General features: G+C 43.9%; 1 protein-coding gene across 1 annotated transcript in view; it reads left to right on the top strand.

Annotated features, from left to right (window-relative positions):
• The window catches only part of HIP1R (huntingtin interacting protein 1 related), a 74,107-nt gene that overhangs the window by 23,590 nt on the left and 26,707 nt on the right, over positions 1–23,810 (top strand). Inside the window, exons 2-16 of the mRNA XM_069960865.1 lie at positions 898–961; positions 2,710–2,852; positions 3,850–3,906; positions 4,142–4,222; positions 4,761–4,837; positions 6,860–6,921; positions 8,152–8,292; positions 9,056–9,113; positions 11,849–11,924; positions 14,112–14,258; positions 14,436–14,497; positions 14,591–14,663; positions 16,295–16,478; positions 19,138–19,226; positions 21,319–21,435. Coding sequence (XP_069816966.1) covers positions 898–961; positions 2,710–2,852; positions 3,850–3,906; positions 4,142–4,222; positions 4,761–4,837; positions 6,860–6,921; positions 8,152–8,292; positions 9,056–9,113; positions 11,849–11,924; positions 14,112–14,258; positions 14,436–14,497; positions 14,591–14,663; positions 16,295–16,478; positions 19,138–19,226; positions 21,319–21,435 — 1,431 coding nt within the window. The remainder of the gene's footprint in view (positions 1–897; positions 962–2,709; positions 2,853–3,849; positions 3,907–4,141; positions 4,223–4,760; positions 4,838–6,859; positions 6,922–8,151; positions 8,293–9,055; positions 9,114–11,848; positions 11,925–14,111; positions 14,259–14,435; positions 14,498–14,590; positions 14,664–16,294; positions 16,479–19,137; positions 19,227–21,318; positions 21,436–23,810) is intronic.

Raw genomic sequence — 23,810 nt, 5'->3', positions numbered from 1 at the left:
CTGCTGTTTGTACTTGTCACATTCCTCTCTTGTTTTGGAATCCATTAAACCAGACATCGTAAAATAATAAAATCCCTTACATCCCTCCGATTATTGGGTCTATCATTAGGTTGGATTCACACATTGCATCAGTAATATGGTCACAATGCAGTAGAAAACACGTTTGGCGTGCGGTTCTATGTCTTATAGTATATTACATAAATGTCTGCCCCCTCCCCTCGTCCCGGTCGAAAACAGCAGATGTGCATGCAACTCCTATGTGTGTTAGTGGGAGTTGCACAAACAGTATAACACTGCTAGCTGGTTAGATAGGGCGGTGACCCTCATTTTTCAGATAGGTGCAGGTACCTGGGGTGGGACCTTCATGTCAGACATTTATGGCATATACTGTGGAACATGTAGCACAGATGTAGTCAAGCATGTAGCACTCTTTATGGTTTAAAATTTCACTTTTAAAAAAAAAAAAAAAAAAAACTTTTGACATGTCATGAAGACATGTCAAAAGTTTTGATCGGTACGGGTTTTAGTGTTCACACCCCTACCGATCGGAAGAATCCCGAGCTGCAGAGTGTCCTCTCCCCGCTCCGAGTCCGACTTTTTTTTTTTGTCTTCTAGAGTGGACGTGTTGCAGCACTGTATACTCACGATCGGTACGGGTGTGAACACTCAGACCCGGACTGAGCAAAACTTTTGACGCGTCTCTGTGACTTGTCAAAAGTTTTTGTTTTGTTTTTTTGTTGTTTTTTTTTTGTAACAGTGACACTTTGTAGATTTCTCCATTGACACACATTAGCGCTTGTAAAATTGTTACATGATTTATATGATGGCAAATTAGTATCTTTCGATATTCTATGATAAAGACTAACTATTGACCCCTCTTGTTTGACCCTTCTACAGGCCATCAGCATCAGCAAGGCTATCAATGCACAGGAAGCTCCCGTGAAAGAGAAGCACGCCCGTCGTATCCTTTTCAGACAATGCTTTATCCGTACACAATACTACAAATCAGATGTAAGAGCATCTGTTGTTTCCTCCATGAATCAGCACATGAAACCAGCCCTGCCACATTCATATGTATTCCAAGTAACACAGACTCCTGGGACTAGCTCATTCAGCTGCACGCACCGATCACTCCAAGATGATGAAAATATGTCTGCTCGTAATGTGCTTTAATAAACAATGTCAGTCGAGGATTACAGACTTCTATGTGTAAAACATTTAGTCGGTCATGCTTTGTGTTCTGCCCTGTGGAGGAAAAAAAATGAGAGTCCATACGTGATACATAACAAAATCAATGTAGGAATGCTCAGCTTCAATACTACCATATTTATCGCTCTTTTAGACACACCCCTGGTTTAGAACTGAAAAAGGATAATACCTGGTGGTCTAAGGCGGTGAAGGTGGCAAAGTTTATTGAAATGACAGGGCCACTTTAACTCTTTACATGACAGTACATTATACCCACACATACAGGGCTCTGCAGCGTCACACCCAGCTCTGCTACATACATATACACAATGCTGTATTAATACTCACACATAGACAAACAACATGCAACTCTGCTACATCACCATACACAAACAGCTCTACTACATACATACAGAGAGACAGACAGGCACACACACATGAATTTTAATAGATTTTCTCTACCTACAGTACAGTGGCGTAGCTACCAGGGTCGCAGCGGTCGCTGTTTTATTGGTCTCAGTATACAGGATTTGGTCAGTAACAATATGGTGGTGATGGTAGTAGTGGTGTGGCGGTAATATTTCCTTCTTATATATGGGGGGGGGGGTGTATAATATACACACACACACACACATATACATACATCAGTAGCATCACTTGCTTGTGAAAGGGGGAGGGGCCAAGTTGACCTCTCGCACCAGGGCCCAGGAGACATTAGCTACGCCCCTGGTACAGTATCTGTAGTGCACACTTAGTCATGTGACTAATCACATGACACTGACACCACTGGGTCTTGATCTTCTCTGGATAAGTTTCCCAGGGGCTTTTACATGCAGATATCTGGAGGTGAGTCACATTACCTCTAGATTTCTCTTTTGCCCTTCACTGATCTCGCTGATCATTGCCGGGCAGGAGAAGAGAGCGGACTGTGCAGCTATTAGTAGCTGCATAGGTTACTTAGCGGTCGGGTACAGAGTTGAATCAGACCTGTACCCAACCATTAGGGAAGCAGTCAGGGATATTGTCATGCTGCCATGTCTGCAGAATATAAGACACAAGCCTTTTTTTTAGCAAGATAATTTATTGCTAAAAACTGTGTCTTATAAAATGAAAAATGCCATAGATGTAGATAGATCCATGTGCTAATAAGGTGGTTCGGTGCATAGGGGACGGGGCCACCACAGTCTGCACCTTCTAATATATATTCAGCGCTCTGCAGTGGTGAGTATCCTCTGCATCGGTACTGTGCACTTTAATCCGGCAAATAGTGAGGCAGTTTGGAGCACTAGGGGTGAGGCTGCCGCCCCCAGAGCACAGTTCTGCACCGCTCTACTGATTATTAGAAGGGGTGAGCTGGCAGGGGGCGGATCGACACTCTGGGGGTGGAAACCCCGTCCCCAGTGTAATAAACTGCATTACTAAACACAAGTAACGCACTGCAACTTTGTATTGTGGTATATTATTCAATATGTGTTGGTAGGTTTTATATTTTAATGTTTTATTTCCTTAACTAGACATTAGGGATAATATTGGGCACTCATCATGAAAAAGGAGCGTTCACCTTTTGGTCTTATGCCATTAGCCTACCTCTCGCCAGCAGCTCAATCCTTAGCTGGAAGTTCTGCCATGTCCTCCATAAAGTCCTCCGGGACGGTCATCAAAATGTAAGCAGATAGATTGTTTTGCTCTTTCTATGCTACTGGGTCATCTGTATTGGGTTTTTCTTTGCCTTTATAGTGTCTAACTAAAGAAATAGTCTGAAAACAATAAATTAACTTTTTGAATGTGTAAAAATAAATTTTTTTAGAGGAAGCAGCTATTTTTTCAGAACAATTGTACTATGAAATCGCTCCTTTCAATCTACCATAAAATGTGTGAATATATATATAATTATGCAACGCTCAGTGTACAGAAATAACATTGTAATACTTTAATCGGACAACTGCTCATGCTACAATGTGTGTGTGTGTGTATACATATATTTTATACATGCAGTCATTGGATTGCTAACATCGGTCAATGCTATACTATTGCACTGCATTGATCAATGTTATCTGAGATCTTCCAATAGAGTATGTGAGAAGATCAGGGACCGACTGCACAGAGGTAAGCAGTATACCTCCACCGTCATGGAAATGTATCTGGGTCCCAAATGGAGAGTGACAGGAGCTGCTCCCATCGCTCACACTTTAACGCAGTGATCCTAGGGCACTATAGTGACGTTACCTAAGGCTGCTGTTTAGTGCAGAGCACTGCATTAGACGTTCTACCGGAGTCAGCGAGCCATTAGTGATATTGATCCGCTTAAGGACCCCCCCAGTGCACCAAATGCCTTTATTTACATAAACCATAACGCCAATGTGCGTCCTCCCTGTCCCCTTCCCTATCAGCAGCTACAGGTAGCCTAACCTGCTGCTAGTTTCCCTGTTAAGTAGATGTAGCCACCTACATTTTATGCACTCTGTTACCTATCGGGAAGTGGTCTTATTTGCGCAAACAACGGCTGTTATTTTGTAAATAACAGCTGCTTGCGCAAACACGGACGTTGTTATGAAATACGGCCATGTTTTTTACGTAGTGTGAACATAGCCTTATAGTAACATTTGCCTGCAAGAAACACAAATACAATAATTTACTTATTTTTGAATCTTATGTTTTTAGGTTCTTTCAGATTGCCAACGATACCGCAGCAATATACGCGAGACTGGAGACTTGTGGGTGAGTGGGGAAAAGACGGTGTTGCTGTGGGTTACTGTGTGTTTTGGGAAGAGGAAATCCTCCCGCTATGCAATGACAATAGTGCTGGCAAGTCTTCAGACATCTTTCCTAGTCCGGACATTTCAGCTTCCAGTGAATCTCTATTTGCTTTATTTTTTGCTTACTTGTCGACATTTCTGTTCAGTAAACTTTGAGCAGCTGTTTAATGGCATTTTATTTACCTTTCTTCTACCAGGCACACATGCATGATCGATACGGACAGCTTGTGGCTATTTATACCAAACTCCTGCTCAATAAGATAAGCTTCCACACCAAGGTATGAAACCACTGTGGTGGGGAATTTTAATTTTTTTTTTTTTTTTTTTCTTTAGAGGTGTAAAATAATAAAATACATTGTACTCCCCTTGCCGACCAAACGCTCTGATTCGCCTTGGTGCCTCCATTCACTTCTCCTGATGGCATGCAGTCCTGACAATAATCTACCATGGGTCTCCAAACTGCGGCCCTCCAGCTGTTGTGAAACTACAACTCCCATCGTGCCTGGACAGCTAAAGCTTTGGATTTGCCTGTCTAGGCATGATGGGAAATGTAGTTTTGCAACAGCTGGAGGGCCGCAGTTTGGAGGCCCATGATTCTAAACCTACTGTGGCCGCGTGCCGGATCTGCAGTGTGTTAAGAAATACTTTAGCAGAGTTAGAACAGCACATCATCAGGACCCTGAGGCGGACTAGGATATTGTCACTAGAGACGTGGCAAAGGGAGTATAGTGTGTTTTTATTTTACACCCATTACAAATCTGTAATTTGTGGTATCAATTTTAATTGGATCTGCCTCCTTTTTTTTCTTTCTTGCAGCATCCACAATTTCCTCCAAACTTGGAAGTGACAGATGACGTTCTAGAAAAGGCAGCTGGCACAGATGTCAACAACATGTATGTTGCTTATTTTCTTGATAAAAACACAAATTAGTCAAAACAAACACGTCTGTAGAAACCAGCAAGTAGTGGGCTGGGGTAGGGAAGGGGGGGGGGGAGAGACTCCTTAGGGCTGTAACTCCTCCTTAATTCCCATACTGTGCAGCTTTGGTTTACATACAGAGATGTCAATCGTTGCTTAGACCTCCCACTGGAGTCCTTAGCCAAATCAGAATGTGTTCTATTGAGGTACTGTATTTTTCGGACTATAAGGCGCACTTAAAATTCTATGATTTTCTAAGAAGTTGTAAGTGCGCCTTATAGTCCAGTGCGCCTTATATATGGACCGGGACAGCTCCGGCCTCCATGGCGCAGATAGGCTGCTGAGCTCACATCTTAACGCCGCACAGCACAGCGCTCCCTCACCTGGACGCCATGGCCATGGCTCCCCAGGCCTGTCCTGCTGTCCCGCTCTCCGCTGTAGGGCTGTACCGCTCTCCTGCTGTCCCGCTCTCCCTGCAGCCCGGATACAGGCTCAGGCATAGGCTTCAGGCATAGACTTTCATTCAATAGCGCCACCTAGTGGCCGGAGGTTATAGAGCAACACTGTACTGTACTGAGGCTCCTAACTATAGTGGCCACAATGCTCCATGCAAAATTCTGCCAACGGGACTCGCTGGCAGAATTCTGCCTATCCTGCATGGTGCATTACGGCCACCATAGTTAGGAGCCTCAGTACTGTGACATAGTAAGGAGCTTCAGTAAATACACTACTGTGATCAGCAGGTGACATAGTAAGGAGCCTCAGTAAGTACTGTGATCAGCAGGTGACTTAAGTTTTTCGTACGTTCAAACTTATACACTGTAATGCGGTGCGCCTTATAGTCCGGTGCGCCTTATAGTCCGGTGCGCCTTATAGTCCGGTGCGCCTTATAGTCCGGTGCGCCTTATAGTCCGGTGCGCCTTATAGTCCGGTGCGCCTTATAGTCCGGTGCGCCTTATAGTCCGGTGCGCCTTATAGTCCGGTGCGCCTTATAGTCCGGTGCGCCTTATAGTCCGGTGCGCCTTATAGATGAACCTAGATGACTTAGCAGGCTAAAATTGAAGGTGCGCCTTATAGTCCGAAAAATACGGTATATGGAGCTGAATTGTAATACCGCACACAATCTGGGGACAGGGGTGGCGCAGTTTTTTCAAGAAAGTAGCTGTGCTTTTTCTACACCTGTATAACCCCTTTTAGTACATGTATCATATAACATATGTTTACGCATTCTTTGATAAGAGATATTTATGAAGTGACAGACTTCCAATTTTGACATTTATCTAAAAATGTGGTTTTGCTGTTCTTCAAACCTTTGTACTTTTTTTTTTTTTTTTTTTTAAAGCAGCCATGTGGAGTAGAGAATGTAGATCTGGTTAGTTAGACTTTATAGCTAGACACCAGGCAGTACTTAAAGCGACTCTGTACCCACAATCTGACCCCCGCCAAACCACTTGTACCTTCGGATAGCTCCTGGGGTCCGTTCGGCAGGTGATGCAGTTATTGTTCTAAAAACAACTTTTAACCTTACAGCCCCATGCCCTATGGGCGTGGCTTAGAATATGTGTGCCCTAACTTTGCATCACCCCTCCATCCCTCCTTCCCACCCTCTTCATCATTAGGAATGCCATTGGAACATTTTCTCAATGCTGAACATTCTCACAGGTGTCGTAATGATATAGCCCATGTGCCGTGCTCTCACAGCTGATGAATAGTAAGCAATCTGCCTGGAGCATTTCTAATGATGAGGAGGACAGGGAGGAGGGACTGAGTGATTGTGCCAGCCTAATGCATACACAACCTAGGCCACTCCTAGGGCACAGGGCTGCTAGTTTAAAAGTTGTTTTTAGGACAATAACTGCATCACCTGCCGAACGGACCCCAGGACAGATCTTGGATTGAAAGCAGCTATCCGAAGGTACAAGTGGTTTGGTGGGGTCAGATTGTGGGTACAGAGTCGCTTTAATGCATGCTATTAATCCCATTTTGTGTGTTTTTAGCTTTCAGCTTACTGTGGAAATGTTCGATTATATGGACTGTGAACTGAAGCTCGCAGAGACTGGTAAGTACAGAATAATCAAATAACATTAACCACTTCCTTGTTTGAGGTCGCATAAACACGATAAAAACAATCAGATTTACAATTTGTTATAAACTCCCACTAACCAGTTGTGTTTATCCTTTTCATCTTTTACAAAGCTTGCGTCATATTCCTTTTCAAGTAATGGCAGCTTTTTTTTTTTTTTTTTACAGCGAAGGCAATGTACAATAGTGCTGCTTAGCTTACCTCAGGAGATAGAACTGTTATTTTAATATGGTTCTCCAGCGCTAAGATATAAGCTTTAGAAGGATTATGCAAATTAGGAGATCTAAAGCCCACAGGGCTGCAAAAGCCTAGTAACGTTCAGACCCATTTTTTAACTAAGGGCCCAACATTTGCTGTAAGCTAGCTCTGATGTGCTAGATCGGCACTTGCTTACCAAACCTGTTACATGGCTTGTTGATGGTGCAGCAAGGGCTGTATATACTGTATGTCATTAGCAATGTCTTTGCTGCGTATGAAGAAAATAAGTTATTACTTACCTGACCACCCTCCCTGGTGTCATCCTAGCTTCCCCCTCACTCACCAAAGCTGCTACTGGTACTTCTAAACCCATCTGTGCAGTGACAGGCTGCTTAGCCAATCCCTGGCCGAGACAGGACAACACAGTGGCTAATGATTAGCTAAGTGGCCTGTCACTTCAGAGTCTGCTTCAGGAGCTTCAACTATGGCTGCTGTGAGCGGGCAACAGGCAGGAGCATACCGGGGGAGAGTAGGCAGGTAAGTATAACGTTATAATTTTCTGTATACTTTCATCAGCCCCAATAATTTTTAAACTAGCTGAGAAACAATAATCAGCCAGTGATCGTTGTCTTTTTTTTTATTTTTTTTTTTTACATGGGACGGTATCTGCCCGATCAGACAGATTATCATTCCGTCTAATAAAGACAACTATCAGGCAAAGAAAGGATTATCAGTTGATCGTTGTCTTTCAACATGTTGAAAAATCATCGGGCGCTGACATGCATCGCTACATGTAATAGGGATGTGTGATTGACAGCTGATGACGTTGTAAAAAAATATATAAATACACCTTATACTTGCCTGTCCACGCTCCCCAGTGTTTTAGCTTCTGCCCTCTTCCCATAGTCACCCAGCCAATCACTGTATCTGGGTGCATAATTTTTTTCTATGTGTGTTTATATGTGTATGTGTGTGTATATATAAAGTAACTATACTTTTAATATTCAGTTACTAGGCAGCTTAACAGTGCCATTGCTGTGTCCCAGATGTCTGCAGGACAGTGTAAACTTGCACCTCTCATTCAAGTCATTCAGGACTGCAGTCACCTCTATCACTACACTGTAAAGTTGATGTTTAAACTACATTCCTGTAAGTGTTTTTTCTTTCTCATTTTCTAATTTGCTGATTTTGTTAAATGTACCTTATTTCACTGATATAAGGGAACTTTCTGCAAAGCATTAAGAGCTTGACAAGCTTTTCTCAATCCATGCCTGGTCCTGGGTTTCCCTTGTCTCCTGGGGCTGGTATTCAAGTACTATTTTTATTACGGCAGTGTGGCGTTAAAGGGGCAGGGGCCTAGAACACATGCCAAAAATGAATATCCAGCCCCAGGGGCTTGTTGACAAAGAAGAAAGGTATAGGGAGGGGCGCTGCAGGCCTAGGGTCTGGATGTTCTAGGTCCCGCCCCTTTGACACTATTCTGCTGGAATATAAATTTTTTTTTTTTTTTTACTGGGATACCAGCCCCAGGAAACAAGGGAAGCCCGGGAACATGCATGGAGTGGGAGGCTAAAAAACAGTACCAGAGGTTTGGGGGTTGGTGCTTGGTGATACAGATTAGCTTTAACCACACGTCTGTGTTTTTACTTAGACCTATAGGGTGGATTTTCAGTAATAAATTATAAATTCCCTCTTAAAGCAAACAATACAAGTTCATCAGGTGAAGAATTAGGCCAGGCTGCTATGATATTCTGCTGATCCTGTGGTATATATGCTGTATGTTCTGGATCTACCATCCTGGTGACCATTTCACATTGGTGAAACCATCCAGTCCTTGTTTTGTTCCGCTGCAGCAGTAAGTTTAATCTTTTGTCTGAATGTTGACATAAAATCAGTGTGTGTTTTGTTGTAGGTCTCCCTCCTGATACACTACAAGGGCACAGGGACAGATTTCACGAACAATTCCACAGGTGATACTGACCTTTCAGCAAACTCTTATTGAACACTGTCATTTTACTCTCTAGAAGCTCATTTCAGTGTGTTTGCTCCCCCCCCCCCTTTTTACTATTTTAACCTTGATGACCACAGTACGTTTCTTGTCAGCAGAGCAAAATTAGTCCAGCAGTGGTGTCCTGTACAAAATATCAGGCGAGCTGAGCTGTTGTCTGAGGGCAGGGCCCCTGCTATAACTACCACAAGCAGAGAAACTGAACGATTAGTGAACGAATGCGGAATTACAGCAAACAATTAGTGATGATTTTAGGGTCAGATTTAAATCAACAAAACAAATGATTCTTTCACAGGACGATTACAATTTAAATTTGAACGATATAACAATTTTCTGCACGATGATCGTCCTGTGTAATAGGGCCCTAAGCCAGGAACAGACTATAAATGGAACAGGTCATATAGGAAAACCTGAGATTTCTCCTCTTTTCAAATCCATTCCTGGCTTTGAGCCTGTAATTGGCCGAGTGGCCTGTCAGCTGAGACAGGCCGCTGTGAAGCCGGAGTGCGCAGGACCGGGTGAGAAGCTCAGAGGAAGAGGAGCCCTGCAACCTGGATAGGTATGTATTCCTCTTTGCATATCGTCGGCCATGCACTGCTATTACATGTAGCGATTCGCAGTCGGAGCCCGACGATTATAGGTCAGAACCTATATCAACTATCAGCCAATGACAACGACAATCGGCTGATCGGATAGGGCCCATTCGGCTGATTATCGTTCAGTGTAATATAGTACCCATCGGCTTCAAATCTTTGGCAGATAATCTGTCAGATAATCTTTGTGTAAATGGACCTAACTTCGAAACTCCTCTGACACCTGCCTTCACTTGTGTCTATTGTTTTCTAATGCTTTTAACTGGATCAATATAGAACCATGATGCTGAACATTGTTTCTTTGTGTCCTTGACTCCTGCCACAGCGGATCTGTGTAAAGGCGGTTTCTTCACTGCTATAGTGATCTGGCATATCCACTTGTCCGGTGGTGGTTCTTTGATGTAGCTTAGTAATAATGCAGTATATTATATGGTCTATTGTAAGATTGCATTTCAATGTCCCTTTTTAGGACTAATATAAAAAAAGGATAAAAAGAATTTGTGCGAAATATTAGTTAGTTTCTGTTGTGAGCAGTAATCAATGCTTTGTTTCAGCAACAGCTGTGGTATTAATAAAAACACAACCTGGATGGATAGACATACATATATGCAGTGGCGGTCTTTGGCACCAAGCACCCCAAGCGATCGCTTGGGGCCCCCAACATCCAGGGGGGCCCCCACGCCCCGCTCTTGTGCTCAAGACCTCTGGACAGGGCCCCGCTCGCTGCTGCCATCTGAACTGTAACTGAGCACTCGTAATGAGCGCTCATAGTTACATGCAGCTGCACTGACAGGGCGGGAGACATTGGCTCCCTTCCTGTCAGTCACTCTTGTGGCCGCAGGAAGGGTTTTCCCTTTGTCCTTGTGGTGTCGACGCTCCAGTGACATCACTGGAGCATCAGCGCCAGGACAATGGGAGTGCGGCTTCTTGTGGCCGCAGGAAGGGTTTTCCCTGCGAAGAGAAGAGGAGACGCCCCGGACCCAGGTGAGTATAGTGTTTGTTTTATTGTGTTATATACTATATGGGAGGGGGAGCACACAGGGGTCTGTTTAACTGGGGAGCGCACATCGGGGGTCTATATAAATGGGGGGAGCACACAAGGGGGCTATATAACGGGGAGCACACAGGGGGGCTATAGACTACTGGGGCTTCACAGAGGGGTCAATATACTACTTGGGGCAGCAGAATGGGGTGTATATACAACTTGGAGAGCACACAGGAGGTCTATATTCAAGTAGGGGAGCACACAGGGGTCTATATACTACTGGTGGGGGCACACAGGGGGTCTATGTACTACTGGGGGAACATACAGGGGGTCTATAAACTACTTTTGAGGCACACAGGTGGTCTATATAGGTGGTCTATATATAACTGGGGGAGCACACAGGGGTCTGTATACTACTGGGGCAGCACACAAAGGGTCTATATAATACTGGTGGGGTACACAGGGGTATATGTACTACTGGGGGAACCACACAGGGGATTTATATACTACTGGAGGAGCACACAGGGGTCTATATCCAAGTGGGGGAGCACACAGGAGGTCTATATCCAAGTGGGGGAGCACACAGGGGGGCTAAATACCCCTGAGGGAGAACACAGGGGGCCTATATACTAGTGGGGGAGCACACAGGGGGTATATACAACTGGGGGCAGTAAACAGGGGGTCTATATACAACTGGGGCTGCACACAGGAGGTCTGTATACTTCTGGGGGAGCACACAGGGGGGCTATATATAACTGGGGGAACACACGGGTCTATATACTACTGGGGGCAGGACACAAGGGGTATATACTATTGGGGGCAGCATACAAGGAGTATATTTTACTGGCGGTAGCGCACAAGGGGTATATACTACTGAGGGCTACACACAGCGGTATATTGTTTTGGAACATGTGTCGAGGTGGGAGGCCCCAGACATAACTTCGCTTGGGGCCCCAGAAATGCCAAGACCGCCCCTGCATATATGTACATGACTGTTCATTATGTCGCCTGCTTTTTGCCACTCGTATGATAGTCCATTAAGCAAGGTTTCGCTGTGGTTTACTGTCTTTTTTTTTTTTTTTTTTTTTTTTTTTTTTTTTTTGTCTTGACTTTCCGCAGCCTTAAAACTTTCTTCAAACGTGCATCTGACATGCTGTACTTTAAGCGACTCATTCAAATTCCCCGTCTTCCTGATGTAAGTACCTTGTATGTTTCAGGATATAGCCACAAGTATTGTAAATGCGAATCTGCCCAAAATCATGTGGATATTGGTGCAGGTTTTCTTCTAGTCGTTTGGGTTCAAAATGTGGAAAGAATAAGCAAAATGTTAATCTTCTCAGAATTTTGTTGTGAATCTGTACTGTTTCTATAGCAAGCAAAACAAAACAATCACTGAGCTCAGGGAGGTGAGCAAAAAAAAAATAAAAATCAATGCCATACTTCAAGAGTGTCCATTGATACATAGTAACATAGTAAATAAGGCTGAAAGAAGACAAGAGTCCATTAGGTTCAATTTAGGGAAACTCTACTGCGTTAATCCAGGGGAAGGCAAAAACTCCCATGAGGCAGACAACAACCGCCCCACCACAGGGAGAAAACTCCCTCCCGACTCCAATGGCAACCAGAATAATCTCTGGATCAACGTATCACCGGAAATCTAATGCCCATAGCTTGTAGTAATAGTAACATAGTAAGTACATTGCCCCAAGATACATTGCCCCCTTAAAAAAAAAAAAAAAAAAGAGTATGAAAAAAAGGGGTCCATGGACCGTCAGTCTCAAAACACGGGATATCCCTCCTGGGAAGGAAACTCGTTGCTAAGGGGCGCCTCCTAGTGGGGAGATCACCAAACCACCCTGATAAATAGCCCCTTAAGTCCCACTCATTTGCGAATATTGGGACACACACAGGGAAATACCAGGGTGGCAACTCGGTTGCAAGTATTTCGAAGTGACAGTGGAAATACCCAAGTTAGGCATTGATCCACAGACAGCTGTTTTAGGGTAATGCCCGCCATCAGTGTGGAGTAGGATTCTGGCCTTTTGGGGCAATAAGTAATAGACCAGCAAAACACAACAATCACTGAGATCAAGTTATAAAATAAAACTTTTAATTACACAAAACAGTGTTCAAGGACCTCCAAGATAAGCTTAATATTCCTCAATACAACCAGAAATATGTCAAACATATGACAGGTGGGATACCTTGCATGCGTACTAGCTGAAGGGCTACAATGATATTCAAGTGGGTATAACTTTGGGTGGGTGTTCTTTTTTAACCAGTGACACACTTTATACTTGGAATAAAAGGCTAATCTAGAATCCTAGAATCCCTGTCTATCCATAAACTAGTCTTTCTCTATGCGCTCCCTCCCGTAACACAAGGCCTGTTAACGGTGGCTCAGTGGTTAGCACAGTAGCCTTGCAGCTCTGGGGTCCTGGGTTCAAATCCCACTAAGGGCAACATCTGCAAAGAGTTTCTATGATCTCTCCGTGTTTGTGTGGGTTTCCTCCGGGTACTCCGGTTTCCTCCCACACCCAAAAACAAACATTAAATATATAAAAAATAAAAAAATAACTAGTAACAGTAGGACCGAAGTCCCTGTCACTTCCAACGCGTTTCCCCACAAACCAATAATTATGGGTTCATCAAGGGAGAATAAAAAAAAACAGGGTGTGAAGAGACTGATGTATGCTCCCTGCACCAAAGATGGTGCATTGTTTCGAAGGGCAAATTTAACATACTGTAGTCATTCAATTTCTTGATTTCTTCTGCTGCTGGTAATGAAATTTTGTTTTAAAGGAACCGGTCATATTCAGCCAGCATGAATACAAGTCATCAGCCATTATCTGTAGCATTTCTGCTACATGCAACCCTACCCTTACTCTTCAGTAGCTTTGGGGGGGGGGGGGGGGGTCACTTCTAGTGTTTGGTGCATATCATTCTCAGACTTCAAAATTAATTGTGAACTCCAATACCTTGGCCAGGTGATTACTGTGTGATGGCAGTGGTGGGCGGGGTTATAGGTGAGGCGTTACCTCTGGCCTGGTAACAAGGGACAGAGATCATGTGACCTCTGTCTCAGAAGGCAGGGGAGGAGTGGGGACAGAGTGGAGCAGGCAGTGAGGATTTTCAGCAGCTTCAGGCTGTGAGTCAGGATGTGCTGCAGACAAACTGACCAATTCATGTAATAGAAACCTATTACACACAAGCTTAGGTTATGGGTGGGGCTTGTACAAGGTTAAATCTTAACCGGAGTTCCCCTTTTAAGCTGTAAACAAAGGTTCAACAAATTTGTAAGGGCTTTAACCATTTTTATAGAAGGCAAATTATTTTTAATGTGTTTTAAATAACAATTTTTTTTTGGTCTGCATTGTAATAGAATCCTCCTAACTTTTTGAGAGCATCAGCCTTAGATGAGCATGTAAAACCTGTGGTGGTGATGGCAAATGAGACCCCAGAAGAAGAAGAACCGCAGCAGACTGAGTCTTTAATTGAAATTACCAATGCTGAGCCGGTGGAGCAGCAGGTGACGTACCAGTCGTTGAAAATTTACAGAAAGTCACTGAAATTGTAATAAAGAAATTACTGCCATGCAAATGTATAAATTGGCTGGTTTTGTCCCAAAATTGTAGTGCATCAAATTAAAATTAAGAAGGGTCTACAAACATCTTGTGTTAAACAGTGTTGCTCAATTTTTTTTTAGGTTGTAGAGGATATCTTCCAACAAACATTTGGTCCGCCCAATGGCCTTATGATTGATGACAGGTAGATATTTTTTTCTTTAGCGTCTGTTAGGCTAGTTTTAAAACAAGAATTTTGACAGCTGACCTAAACTATATACAATTGTTTCTTTTTAAGGGATCTTCAAATTGAAAATCTGAAAAAAGAAATTGAGATTCTTCGTTCAGAATTGGAGAAGATAAAGCTAGAGGTTTGTATTTAGACAATAGAATTGTATATACCAGCAAGCCTGTATTCATTTATTTTTTTAATGACCAAATAAATCGAGAGTTAGATCATTAAGTAGCTTAAGTGTTTTTTTTGTAAAATTGTTGCCATTTTTGATATAGATAGGGATAGCTCACATACATAGTTAGGCCTCTGCATAACGTGTAGCTTTTGTTTCTTGTATCCCATGATTGTTTCTGCTGAATGGACTGGACATATAGTTTTTACTTTCCCCTCCATCTTTTGGCTGAAACTGACGTCGTAACAAGAACACTGCAAGGTTTTTTTCCAGGGGCAGCGCAAAAGGATAGTTCAGGGTCGGCACATTTTATGGCAAGTGCTCTGATATACTCTGTGAGCAGGATTATCCCACACATTGTCAGGTAGGGCAAGTATAGGGTTAACAGTGCCCCTCACCGCTACCTGATGGGGTGTAAGCTAACCCTGGCTCATTCATTTGGAACCAGCGACGCCTTTTTGGTCTTCCTGACCTAAGGTTGAGATCTCATCATCTTTAATATCCTTTTCCGCATACTGTTGCTCCACTAAATGGAGTTGGTTAGTGGCTTTGGCTCTTATTGAGTCTATTTGGCTTCATTTTTAAAAGTGTTTAGTAAAAACTAAGTTTTAGTATTGTGCACCCCGTTCTGTGAATTATTGATTTTCTCAGGTGTTTGACTGCTGCTGTTGAGCATATCCAGTCAAGTTGAATATAGCGTAAATGCTGGAAATTTTTTGGGGTGGAAAATGTGCAACATGTCCGCACCAAAATCTAATTGGGTGCGTTATTGTATGGATTTTTATTTTTTTTGCATGGATTAATGGGTTTATACACATGGGACCATTGTAGATTTTTCCCAGATGTGAATGAGTGAATTAAAACCTACCATCATGCTCCATGCAGATGCCATATATTTAGATATGGCCACAAAATTAAATTCTAAGATCAGTAAAGGTTTTTGCAAACCCTTATTTATTTACTTGAGTGAATGCTGCTTTAAAGGGGTACTCCGGTGAAATTTTTATTCTTTCAGATCAGCAGTTTTCAGAAAGTTATGTAGATCTGTTATTTACTTCTATTTAAGAATCTCCAGTCTTCCCATACTTATCAGAGCAGCAGAGGTTTTCTATGGGGACTTACAGCTGCTCTGGACAGTTCCTGACATGGACAGAGGTGGCAGCAGAGAGCGCTGTGTCAGACTGGAAAGAAGACATCACTTTCTGCAGGACATACAGCAGCAGAGATTTTTTTTTTTTTTGTAAAAAAATTACACCTATATAACTTTTTGACAATAGCTCATTTAAAAGAAAAAAATAATCGCCAGAGTTCCTCTTTAAGAAAACTAAATTTATCTTTGGTTATGGCATTGTAGTTTTAATTTCATTATTAAAAACACAGTTTTCCTATATACTTTTGTCATTAATTCCTAACACTTCACTTCTTTCCATTGATAAACTCCAGTTGATCTGTTCTTGGTCATGTAATGAGCGCACATAGCTCTGATATATACTTTTTTTTGCTGGTCAGTCATATGACCATGCACAGAAGTATTTGCTCTGGTGTAATGGCACTGGTGGTCTATAACAAAAATGTTTTGCCCGTCATTGTCCCAGGCTCAGAAGTACATCATGCAGCTGAAGGGCCAGATTAACACTTTAGAAGCTGAGGTGGAGGAACAGCGCAAACAGAAGCAGAAAGCCCTGGTGGACAATGAGCAGCTGCGAGATGAGCTGGAGAGTCTACGGAAGCAAAAGCTGGACAGTGAAAAAAAGGAAGGGGTCGTCACAGAAATGGAAAGTATGTCTTGTTAGATTTATAGCACTAATAGGGTGATAAATGGTAGCCTGTCTGGTATGTGGATGGCTCCTCCAAGCAAGTTCCTGAAAAGCGCACACAAATAGAGATGCCTAATTATACCGAAGGGATTTACTAACATCTGCCAGGAGGCCGAACTTGGCAGCAAGATTAGAGTTGGTTATTCTTATTCTAAGGCTTGTAAATAGTTATTATCTGCCATCTGAAGGCTACAAATGTGTGTAGTGCTTCTATATAGTTATCATTGTGCAAACCTGGGGAAAAAAGGTGGGTGTGGGGTCCTATAGTGCCCTAAATGACTCCCTCTTCTAAACCTGTCCTGGGCGGAATGTACACCCTAATAGGGGGCTGCCGCACTCCGGAACCTAGCCCTGATTCTTACATAACCCTAAAGGAAATATTGCACGTCGGCCACGCCGACGTCTTTACAGTACAGTGGGTGAAGCCGCTGCTGTACTACGCCGCGCAGGCGCAGTACATTAGCGCCTTAACCGGCTGCACTGTGCATGCACAGCATAGTAAAGACGTCGGCGTGGCCGACGTGCAATGCCGCCCCCGAGTGATGTCACCAGGCGCTGCTTTCCAACACGCCCAGAGGGGCGTGATTACAGCGTCGGAACCGGCCCAGGACCCATGACTACTTGACCAGCCACCCGCCCACTGTGACTACTTGCATGGTAATGTACATAGAGCGCGGGAGACTATTAAACTAACTTTGCGGGCTGTATTTACATGGGACGGAGGGTACATGGGGATGTTTAGGAAGCGTGCTGGCTGATATACCAGCATGTTTCCTTAGCTTTATGGCCAATTTTAGTGTGATTGGTTCCCTTTGAAGTGTCACTCTTGTTTGTTAGTACAGGCGATTTTAAGAAACTTTGTAATTGGGTTTATTAGGCAAATATGCCCATATCTGCATTAGAAAAGCCTTCCCCCAGGTCCCCCTTCCCCCCCCCCCCCTCTCTCATTTACTGCTCATTATCAGGAAATCGTGTTTTGTTTACATCAGACGAGCCCTGTGTAACCTATACAGGGGGGAGGAGGGAAGAGGGAGGGAGATTAGTCACCAAAAGAGAGCAAAGGATTACACAGCGGGAGCTGCATAAAAGCTGCTATTCAGAGGTCAGAGAGGTCAGTGCTGACTTCAGAGGAGATAGCCCGGCCCTCCTCCCCTCTCCATAAGAGAACCATGAAGACGGGGGGAGAGCTTCATACTGCTTTTTTATGATAAAAATGTTTTTTTTGGCTAATAAACCCAATTACAATGTTTCTTAAAATCGCCTGTACTATTGATTTCTGCAAAAACTAAAAAATAAATTTAGACGACAGTGACCCTTTAAAACTGTTTAACCAGAGTTGTAATATTGGATAATATCTAATAGGCTCCTTCATTGGTTGTGTAATCCCTATTCCTATAACAGGGTAGCTTGTCCTACTAGTACAACACAGACTAGCTAGGGCCCTTTGTCAGAGTGAGAAAGTCAGTCTCCCCTATATTTCCTTTGGGGTGATCTAAGAGTCAGGGCTAGGTTCCGGAGCGAGGCCGCCATTATTAGGGTGTTCACTCTGCTCAGGACAGGTTTAGAAAAGGGAGGCTTTTTTTTTCCCACTATCAAGTCACTCTCAGTCACCTGAGCCCACATACTATGAGGGGTACACACTTTTTAGGGCCCTTCGAGTGTAGGCACATTCAGCATATAAAGGTTGCCTAGCTGGCTGGCAATTTGTGTCTCCATTTAAGAGGTGCTGTAGGAGTATAATTTCATTTTTTAAGCCAGAAGCCGGGCAGAGTCCATTTGTGGCTGCACACAACCAATTAAATTTATCACTTTTTTTTTTTTTTCTAACCAATGAGTTTTGCAGCCATTTTTGCACTTGAAAATGTTAAAGAGAAGTAATCAGGATGATTGTGCTGATATGGTTCCCTGCAGCACAGTATAGAGCTTCTGTGCAGCTCGCAGAGCATATACCAGCCGCGGCTGCAGTAGTAGCTTTACATAGGCGGAAAAGATGTTTTATGCCAGGAGAGGGCCAGCAACTAGTTATGTGGGCAGGCAGCTGCTCGTGACTTGTCATGGCCTTCTGCCTGTCAGCACAAAGTGCGGTCTTGATTGAAAGGCGAAGAGGTCACGTTAGTGGTCTCTGCCGATCGGTCATCCCCACATTGCGCGCTGACAGGCAGAAAACTGTGACTAGTTACGAGCAGCTTCCCACCCAGATGACTAGTTGCCGCCCCTCTCCCGGCCTTGTGCAGTGTAATAAACATCTTTTTCCCTCTTTGTAAAGCTACTGCTGCAGCCATGGCTGGTACTCTGTGAGCTGAACAGTAGATCTATACTGTGCTGCTGGGAGCCAAGTCTGTACAGTCGTACCTTGTTTCAGTAAGCAGACAGCTGTTTCTGCAGTTAGGGTGCATTCACACCTCCTCACTTATTGTGTTTGCTGCTGTGTTAATTTAATTACTGATTTACTCGCTATCTTATCCACAGTACACAGGATACTTGTGAATGTGCCCTGACTACCATGGCAATGCGAAACAATGCGACCATCTATACTATAATATGTACATGAGATATATAATGTATGTGTGTATGTATATTTTTTTTATGTATAATTTAATTTATTTTTGTTCTGCTTTCAGAAAAAGTCCAGGCAACAGAAGTGCGATACAATAAACTGAAAGAGAAGCACAATGAGCTCATCAATGTTCACGCTGGACTTCTGAGGAAGGTAAAATACACTTTAACCATCCATTTAAAATACATCAGCGCTTGCTAGCCTCACAGCCTTTTAAAGGCATTTTGCCTCAGTACAGCTGCAGACATGAATGAACCACATAGGGTGGGTCTCTGGCAGATTGTTTAGCTTTCTTGGTTCTTGCAGCCTCTATTAACAAACAATCTTCTCTTAAAGCACTTACCATTTATAAAGCTTCTATCGTGTATTTTCCCACTCTGTGCACACATGCTTTTAATAACACACTGACATTTAGCTTTTGTTTCTATGGTGGTGACTAAAATTAGTCACAATTTTTATGATTTCAAAAGTGGGGATTAAAGCTCTTTGATCATATCGTCAGTATGTGCAAATGAACTTTACAAAGTCATCAAAGCTAACATGATGTCAACACCTGTTTTGTTTATTATAATATGGACTTTGATTTTAAAGTGATACTCACCCCCCCCCCCCCCCCCCCCCTCCCTTTACACTCACTTCATTTGTCCGTTAACAGTGTCAACTGGGTGGGGCTTTACGGCAGTTGGGTCCCATCTCCTGACTGGGGAGAATGTCCAACTGCCATTAGGCCCCGCCTAGGTGACACTGTCCACTGAAGCATTGAAGCGATTTTACAGCAGAAAGAAAACACAGACAAGTGTTATACAGGTATAAATCAAATAGGCAGCATCTAAGCTCGTGGATGGTGCAGAGAACTGCACATAGAGTGGGGGGTGACAATATCACTTAAAGGAGAACTCCGGGCAAAATCTATTTTATGTGATTACATAAGCAAAGTTAGACAAATTGCTAATATACACTAATTATGGTAAATGCACATTATAGTGCTATTTTCCTTAATTTAGTAGATCACACAGACTTCAGTTCTTCTAAGAAAATTGACGTCACGACCCTGTCAGTATACCTGAAGGGTCCAGCGGGGGCGCAGTATATGTGAAAGGATATGTAGTGCAATCATCCCCAAAATCCTCCCCGGTCACCTGATTGCATGAGGCCCCTCCCGTGGAGCGGGGGTGAATTTTTTTTAGTTACTGTCTATCCCAATCCCCTGTGCTGCCTCCCTACCTGTGCTGCCTGGTGCCCATGCACTCATCTGCCTGCCTGCCTCCCTACCTGTGCTGCCTGGTGCCCATGCACTCATCTGCCTGCCTCCCTCCTTGTGCCGCCCAGTGCCCATGCGCTCATCTGCCTGCCTGCCTGCCTCCCTGTGCCGCCCAGTGCCCATGAGCTCATCTGCCTGCCTGCCTCCCTCCCTGTGCCGCCCAGTGCCCATGAGCTCATCTGCCTGCCTGCCTCCCTCCCTGTGCCGCCCGGTGCCCATGAGCTCATCTGCCTGCCTCCCTCCCTGTGCCGCCCGGTGCCCATGAGCTCATCTGCCTGCCTGCCTCCCTCCCTGTGCCGCCCGGTGCCCATGAGCTCATCTGCCTGCCTCCCTCCCTGTGCCGCCCAGTGCCCATGCACTCATCTGCCTGCCTCCCTCCCTGTGCCGCCCGGTGCCCATGCGCTCATCTGCCTGCCTCCCTCCCTGTGCCGCCCGGTGCCCATGAGCTCATCTGCCTGCCTTCCTCCCTGTGCCGCCCGGTGCCCATGAGCTCATCTGCCTGTCTCTCTCCCTGTGCTGCAAGGTGCCCATGGGGTGAGCGCTCCTTATCTGCCTTCCTCTATCCGTCCCTGCAGCCTCTCTCCCGCTGCAGTAATTCATCCTGACCTGAAAAAGAGGCTAAACACAGGAAGTCCTGTGTTTCCCGGGTCGTTTGCGCTCAGATTAGGCAGTAATGTGATAGACAAACAGCCGTGCGTCTCTGTATTGGACGGGAATTTGTGTTTTAATCTTTTTATTTTCCTTCAACTAGCACAAGACTAAAAAGCTCCAAGAATTTGACTTTTTTTTTGGTGAAATACCTCTAATTGCGTTATACAATAAATCACTGAATTCATGAAATCAGGAAATCTCCTCATCTGTCCTTATTATATTGACCTCTAAGTAGGATAGGAGAAATACATGAGTTGCACTTCTATTGATGATTGGGTACTGTCTAATGCTGGCAATATTCCATTGACTGTATTATTTTTCTATTGTATACAGAATGCTGACACTGCCAAGCAGCTAACAGTGTCACAGCAAAACCAAGAGGAAGTCGCACGTATCAAGGAACAGCTGGAGTTTCAGATGGATCAAGTGAAGCGCGAGTCAGAAATAAAGGTTAATTGAAACTTTAGAATTTTTAAAGACTTGACAAGTTTTCCTCCACACAGATATGCTAAATAGCTTTCAATTTTAGACTGCAGCTCTGCCTGCGCATGTATACTTTGTGCCGTTTAGGCTAGGTTCACAGTCGTGAACGGATCCATCCATATTGTATAAGCTGATAAGCACAAATTGATGAGCAAACTGATTGCAAAATATTCATATATATATATATATATATATATATATATATATATATATATATATATATATATATATATATATTTATTCTGAATACCATGTAGAACAGATGAAACAAACCTTTAGAAACACCTGGATATGTGATATTATAAGTTACCGTACAGTATAGCAATCAGCATGTGGATTATAATGTATATTAAGTGCATAAACCAGAAAAAACTGCAGCGGTTTGTAGATAGAGGATGGACTTGCAGATCCCCATAAGCAGTAGTGTAGTACAACAGGCTAGAAAAGAGAAGCAGGGCTGCTGTCAGAGGTCTGTGTGGTCACATGACAGCGATGGGGGAGGGATATGTGCTCAGCATGGACCAATCAGGACTGACAGACTGCAGGGAGCATGAAGGAATAAGCAGGACATATGTGGGCACATACATGCAGCGCTCTCTCCCGGGGAGAGAGGGGTTACAGCTATGGAGAGATTACCTCCACAGTCCTGTCCCCTGATGTAAGCCCCAGCCTGAAGTGGATCTGCTATGATTTGGACGGTGAGTGAGACGTCCATGGTCAGAGTACAGTGCTGTAGACCCCGTTATGCAGACCATGCCCCTCCCCTACAGTACAGGGAGCTCTTAACCTCTTAAGGACATAGGACGTACCGGTACGTCCTATGTCCTCACTTGCACTTCAAAGCGGGGCCGCGCGGCGGCCCCGCTTTGAAGTGCCGCGATCCCGGGTGCCGCGTGTAGCCCGGGACCGCCGCTATTAGCGGGCACGGTCTGATCGCCGTGCCCGCTAATTAGCTAATCGGAGGCAGCTGTCAAAGTTGACAGCTGCCTCCGATTACCGGAGGCAACGTTTCCCTGGTGTCTAGTGGGGGAGATCGCTCCTCCGGGACCTTGTCCCGGAGGAGCGATCTCCGTTACTGATGCCGGCCGGGGACGCGTCCAAGATGGCGCCGTCCTCGGCTCGGCACTCGTTTACTTCCGGCTGCAGCAGCCGAAAGCAAACGAGTGCCGATCTCATGGATCTCTGCAGCATAGCTATGCTGCAGAGATCTCAATGAGAGATCACAGTGTATATACTAGAAGTCCCCCAGGGGGGCTTCTAGTATATGTGTAAAAAAAATAAATAAAGTGTTGTTAATAGTAAAAAGCCCCCTCCCCTAATAAAAGTCTGAATCACCCCCCTTTTCCCAGGTTTTAAATAAAAGTAAACAAATAAATAAATAAATAAACATGTTTGCTATCGCCGCGTGCGTAATCGCCCGAACTATTAATTAATCACATTCCTGATCTCGTACGGTAAACGGCGTCAGCGCAAAAAAAATCCCAAAGTGCAAAATTGCGCATTTTTGGTCGCATCAAATCCAGAAAAAATGTAATAAAAAGCGATCAAAAAGACGTATATGGGCAATCAAGGTACCGATAGAAAGATCAAATCATGGCGCAAAAAATGACACCTCGCACAGCCCCATAGACCAAAGGTTAAAAGCGCTATAAGCCTGGGAATGGAGCGATTTTAAGGAACGTATATTGGTTAACAACGGTTTGAATTTTTTACAGGCCATCAGATACAATATAAGTTATACATGTTATATATCGTTTTAATCGTAACGACTTGAGGAACATGCATAACAAGTCAGTTTTACCCCAGGGTGAATGGCGTAAAAACACATTTCCCCCAAATAAAAGAAATGCGTTTTTTTTTTCAATTTCACCACACTTCGAATTTTTTTCTGGTTTCGCAGTGTACTTTATGCAAAAATTCAGCCTGTAATTGCAAAGTACAATTAGTGACGCAAAAAATAAGGGCTCATGTGGGTTTCTAGGTGGAAAAATGCAAGTGCTATGACCTTTTAAACACAAGGAGGAAAAACCGAAAACGTAAAAACGAAAATGGGCCATGTCCTTAAAGGGTTAAACTGAAATAATGTTCTTAAACCAAGTCACAATTTTGAAAAACTGTGAGCTCTTAAACAAAAGGTTACAGCTATGGAGAGATTACCTCCACAGTCCTGTCCCCTGATGTAAGCCCCAGCCTGAAGTGGATCTGCTATGATTTGGACGGTGAGTGAGACGTCCATGGTCAGAGTACAGTGCTGTAGACCCCGTTATGCAGACCATGCCCCTCCCCTACAGTACAGGGAGCTCTTAAACTGAAATAATGTTCTTAAACCAAGTCACAATTTT

This window comes from Dendropsophus ebraccatus, chromosome 3, assembly GCF_027789765.1.
Source record: "Dendropsophus ebraccatus isolate aDenEbr1 chromosome 3, aDenEbr1.pat, whole genome shotgun sequence".
Classification (NCBI taxonomy): domain Eukaryota; kingdom Metazoa; phylum Chordata; class Amphibia; order Anura; family Hylidae; genus Dendropsophus; species Dendropsophus ebraccatus.
This window is presented reverse-complemented; position numbering and strand designations above follow the sequence as displayed.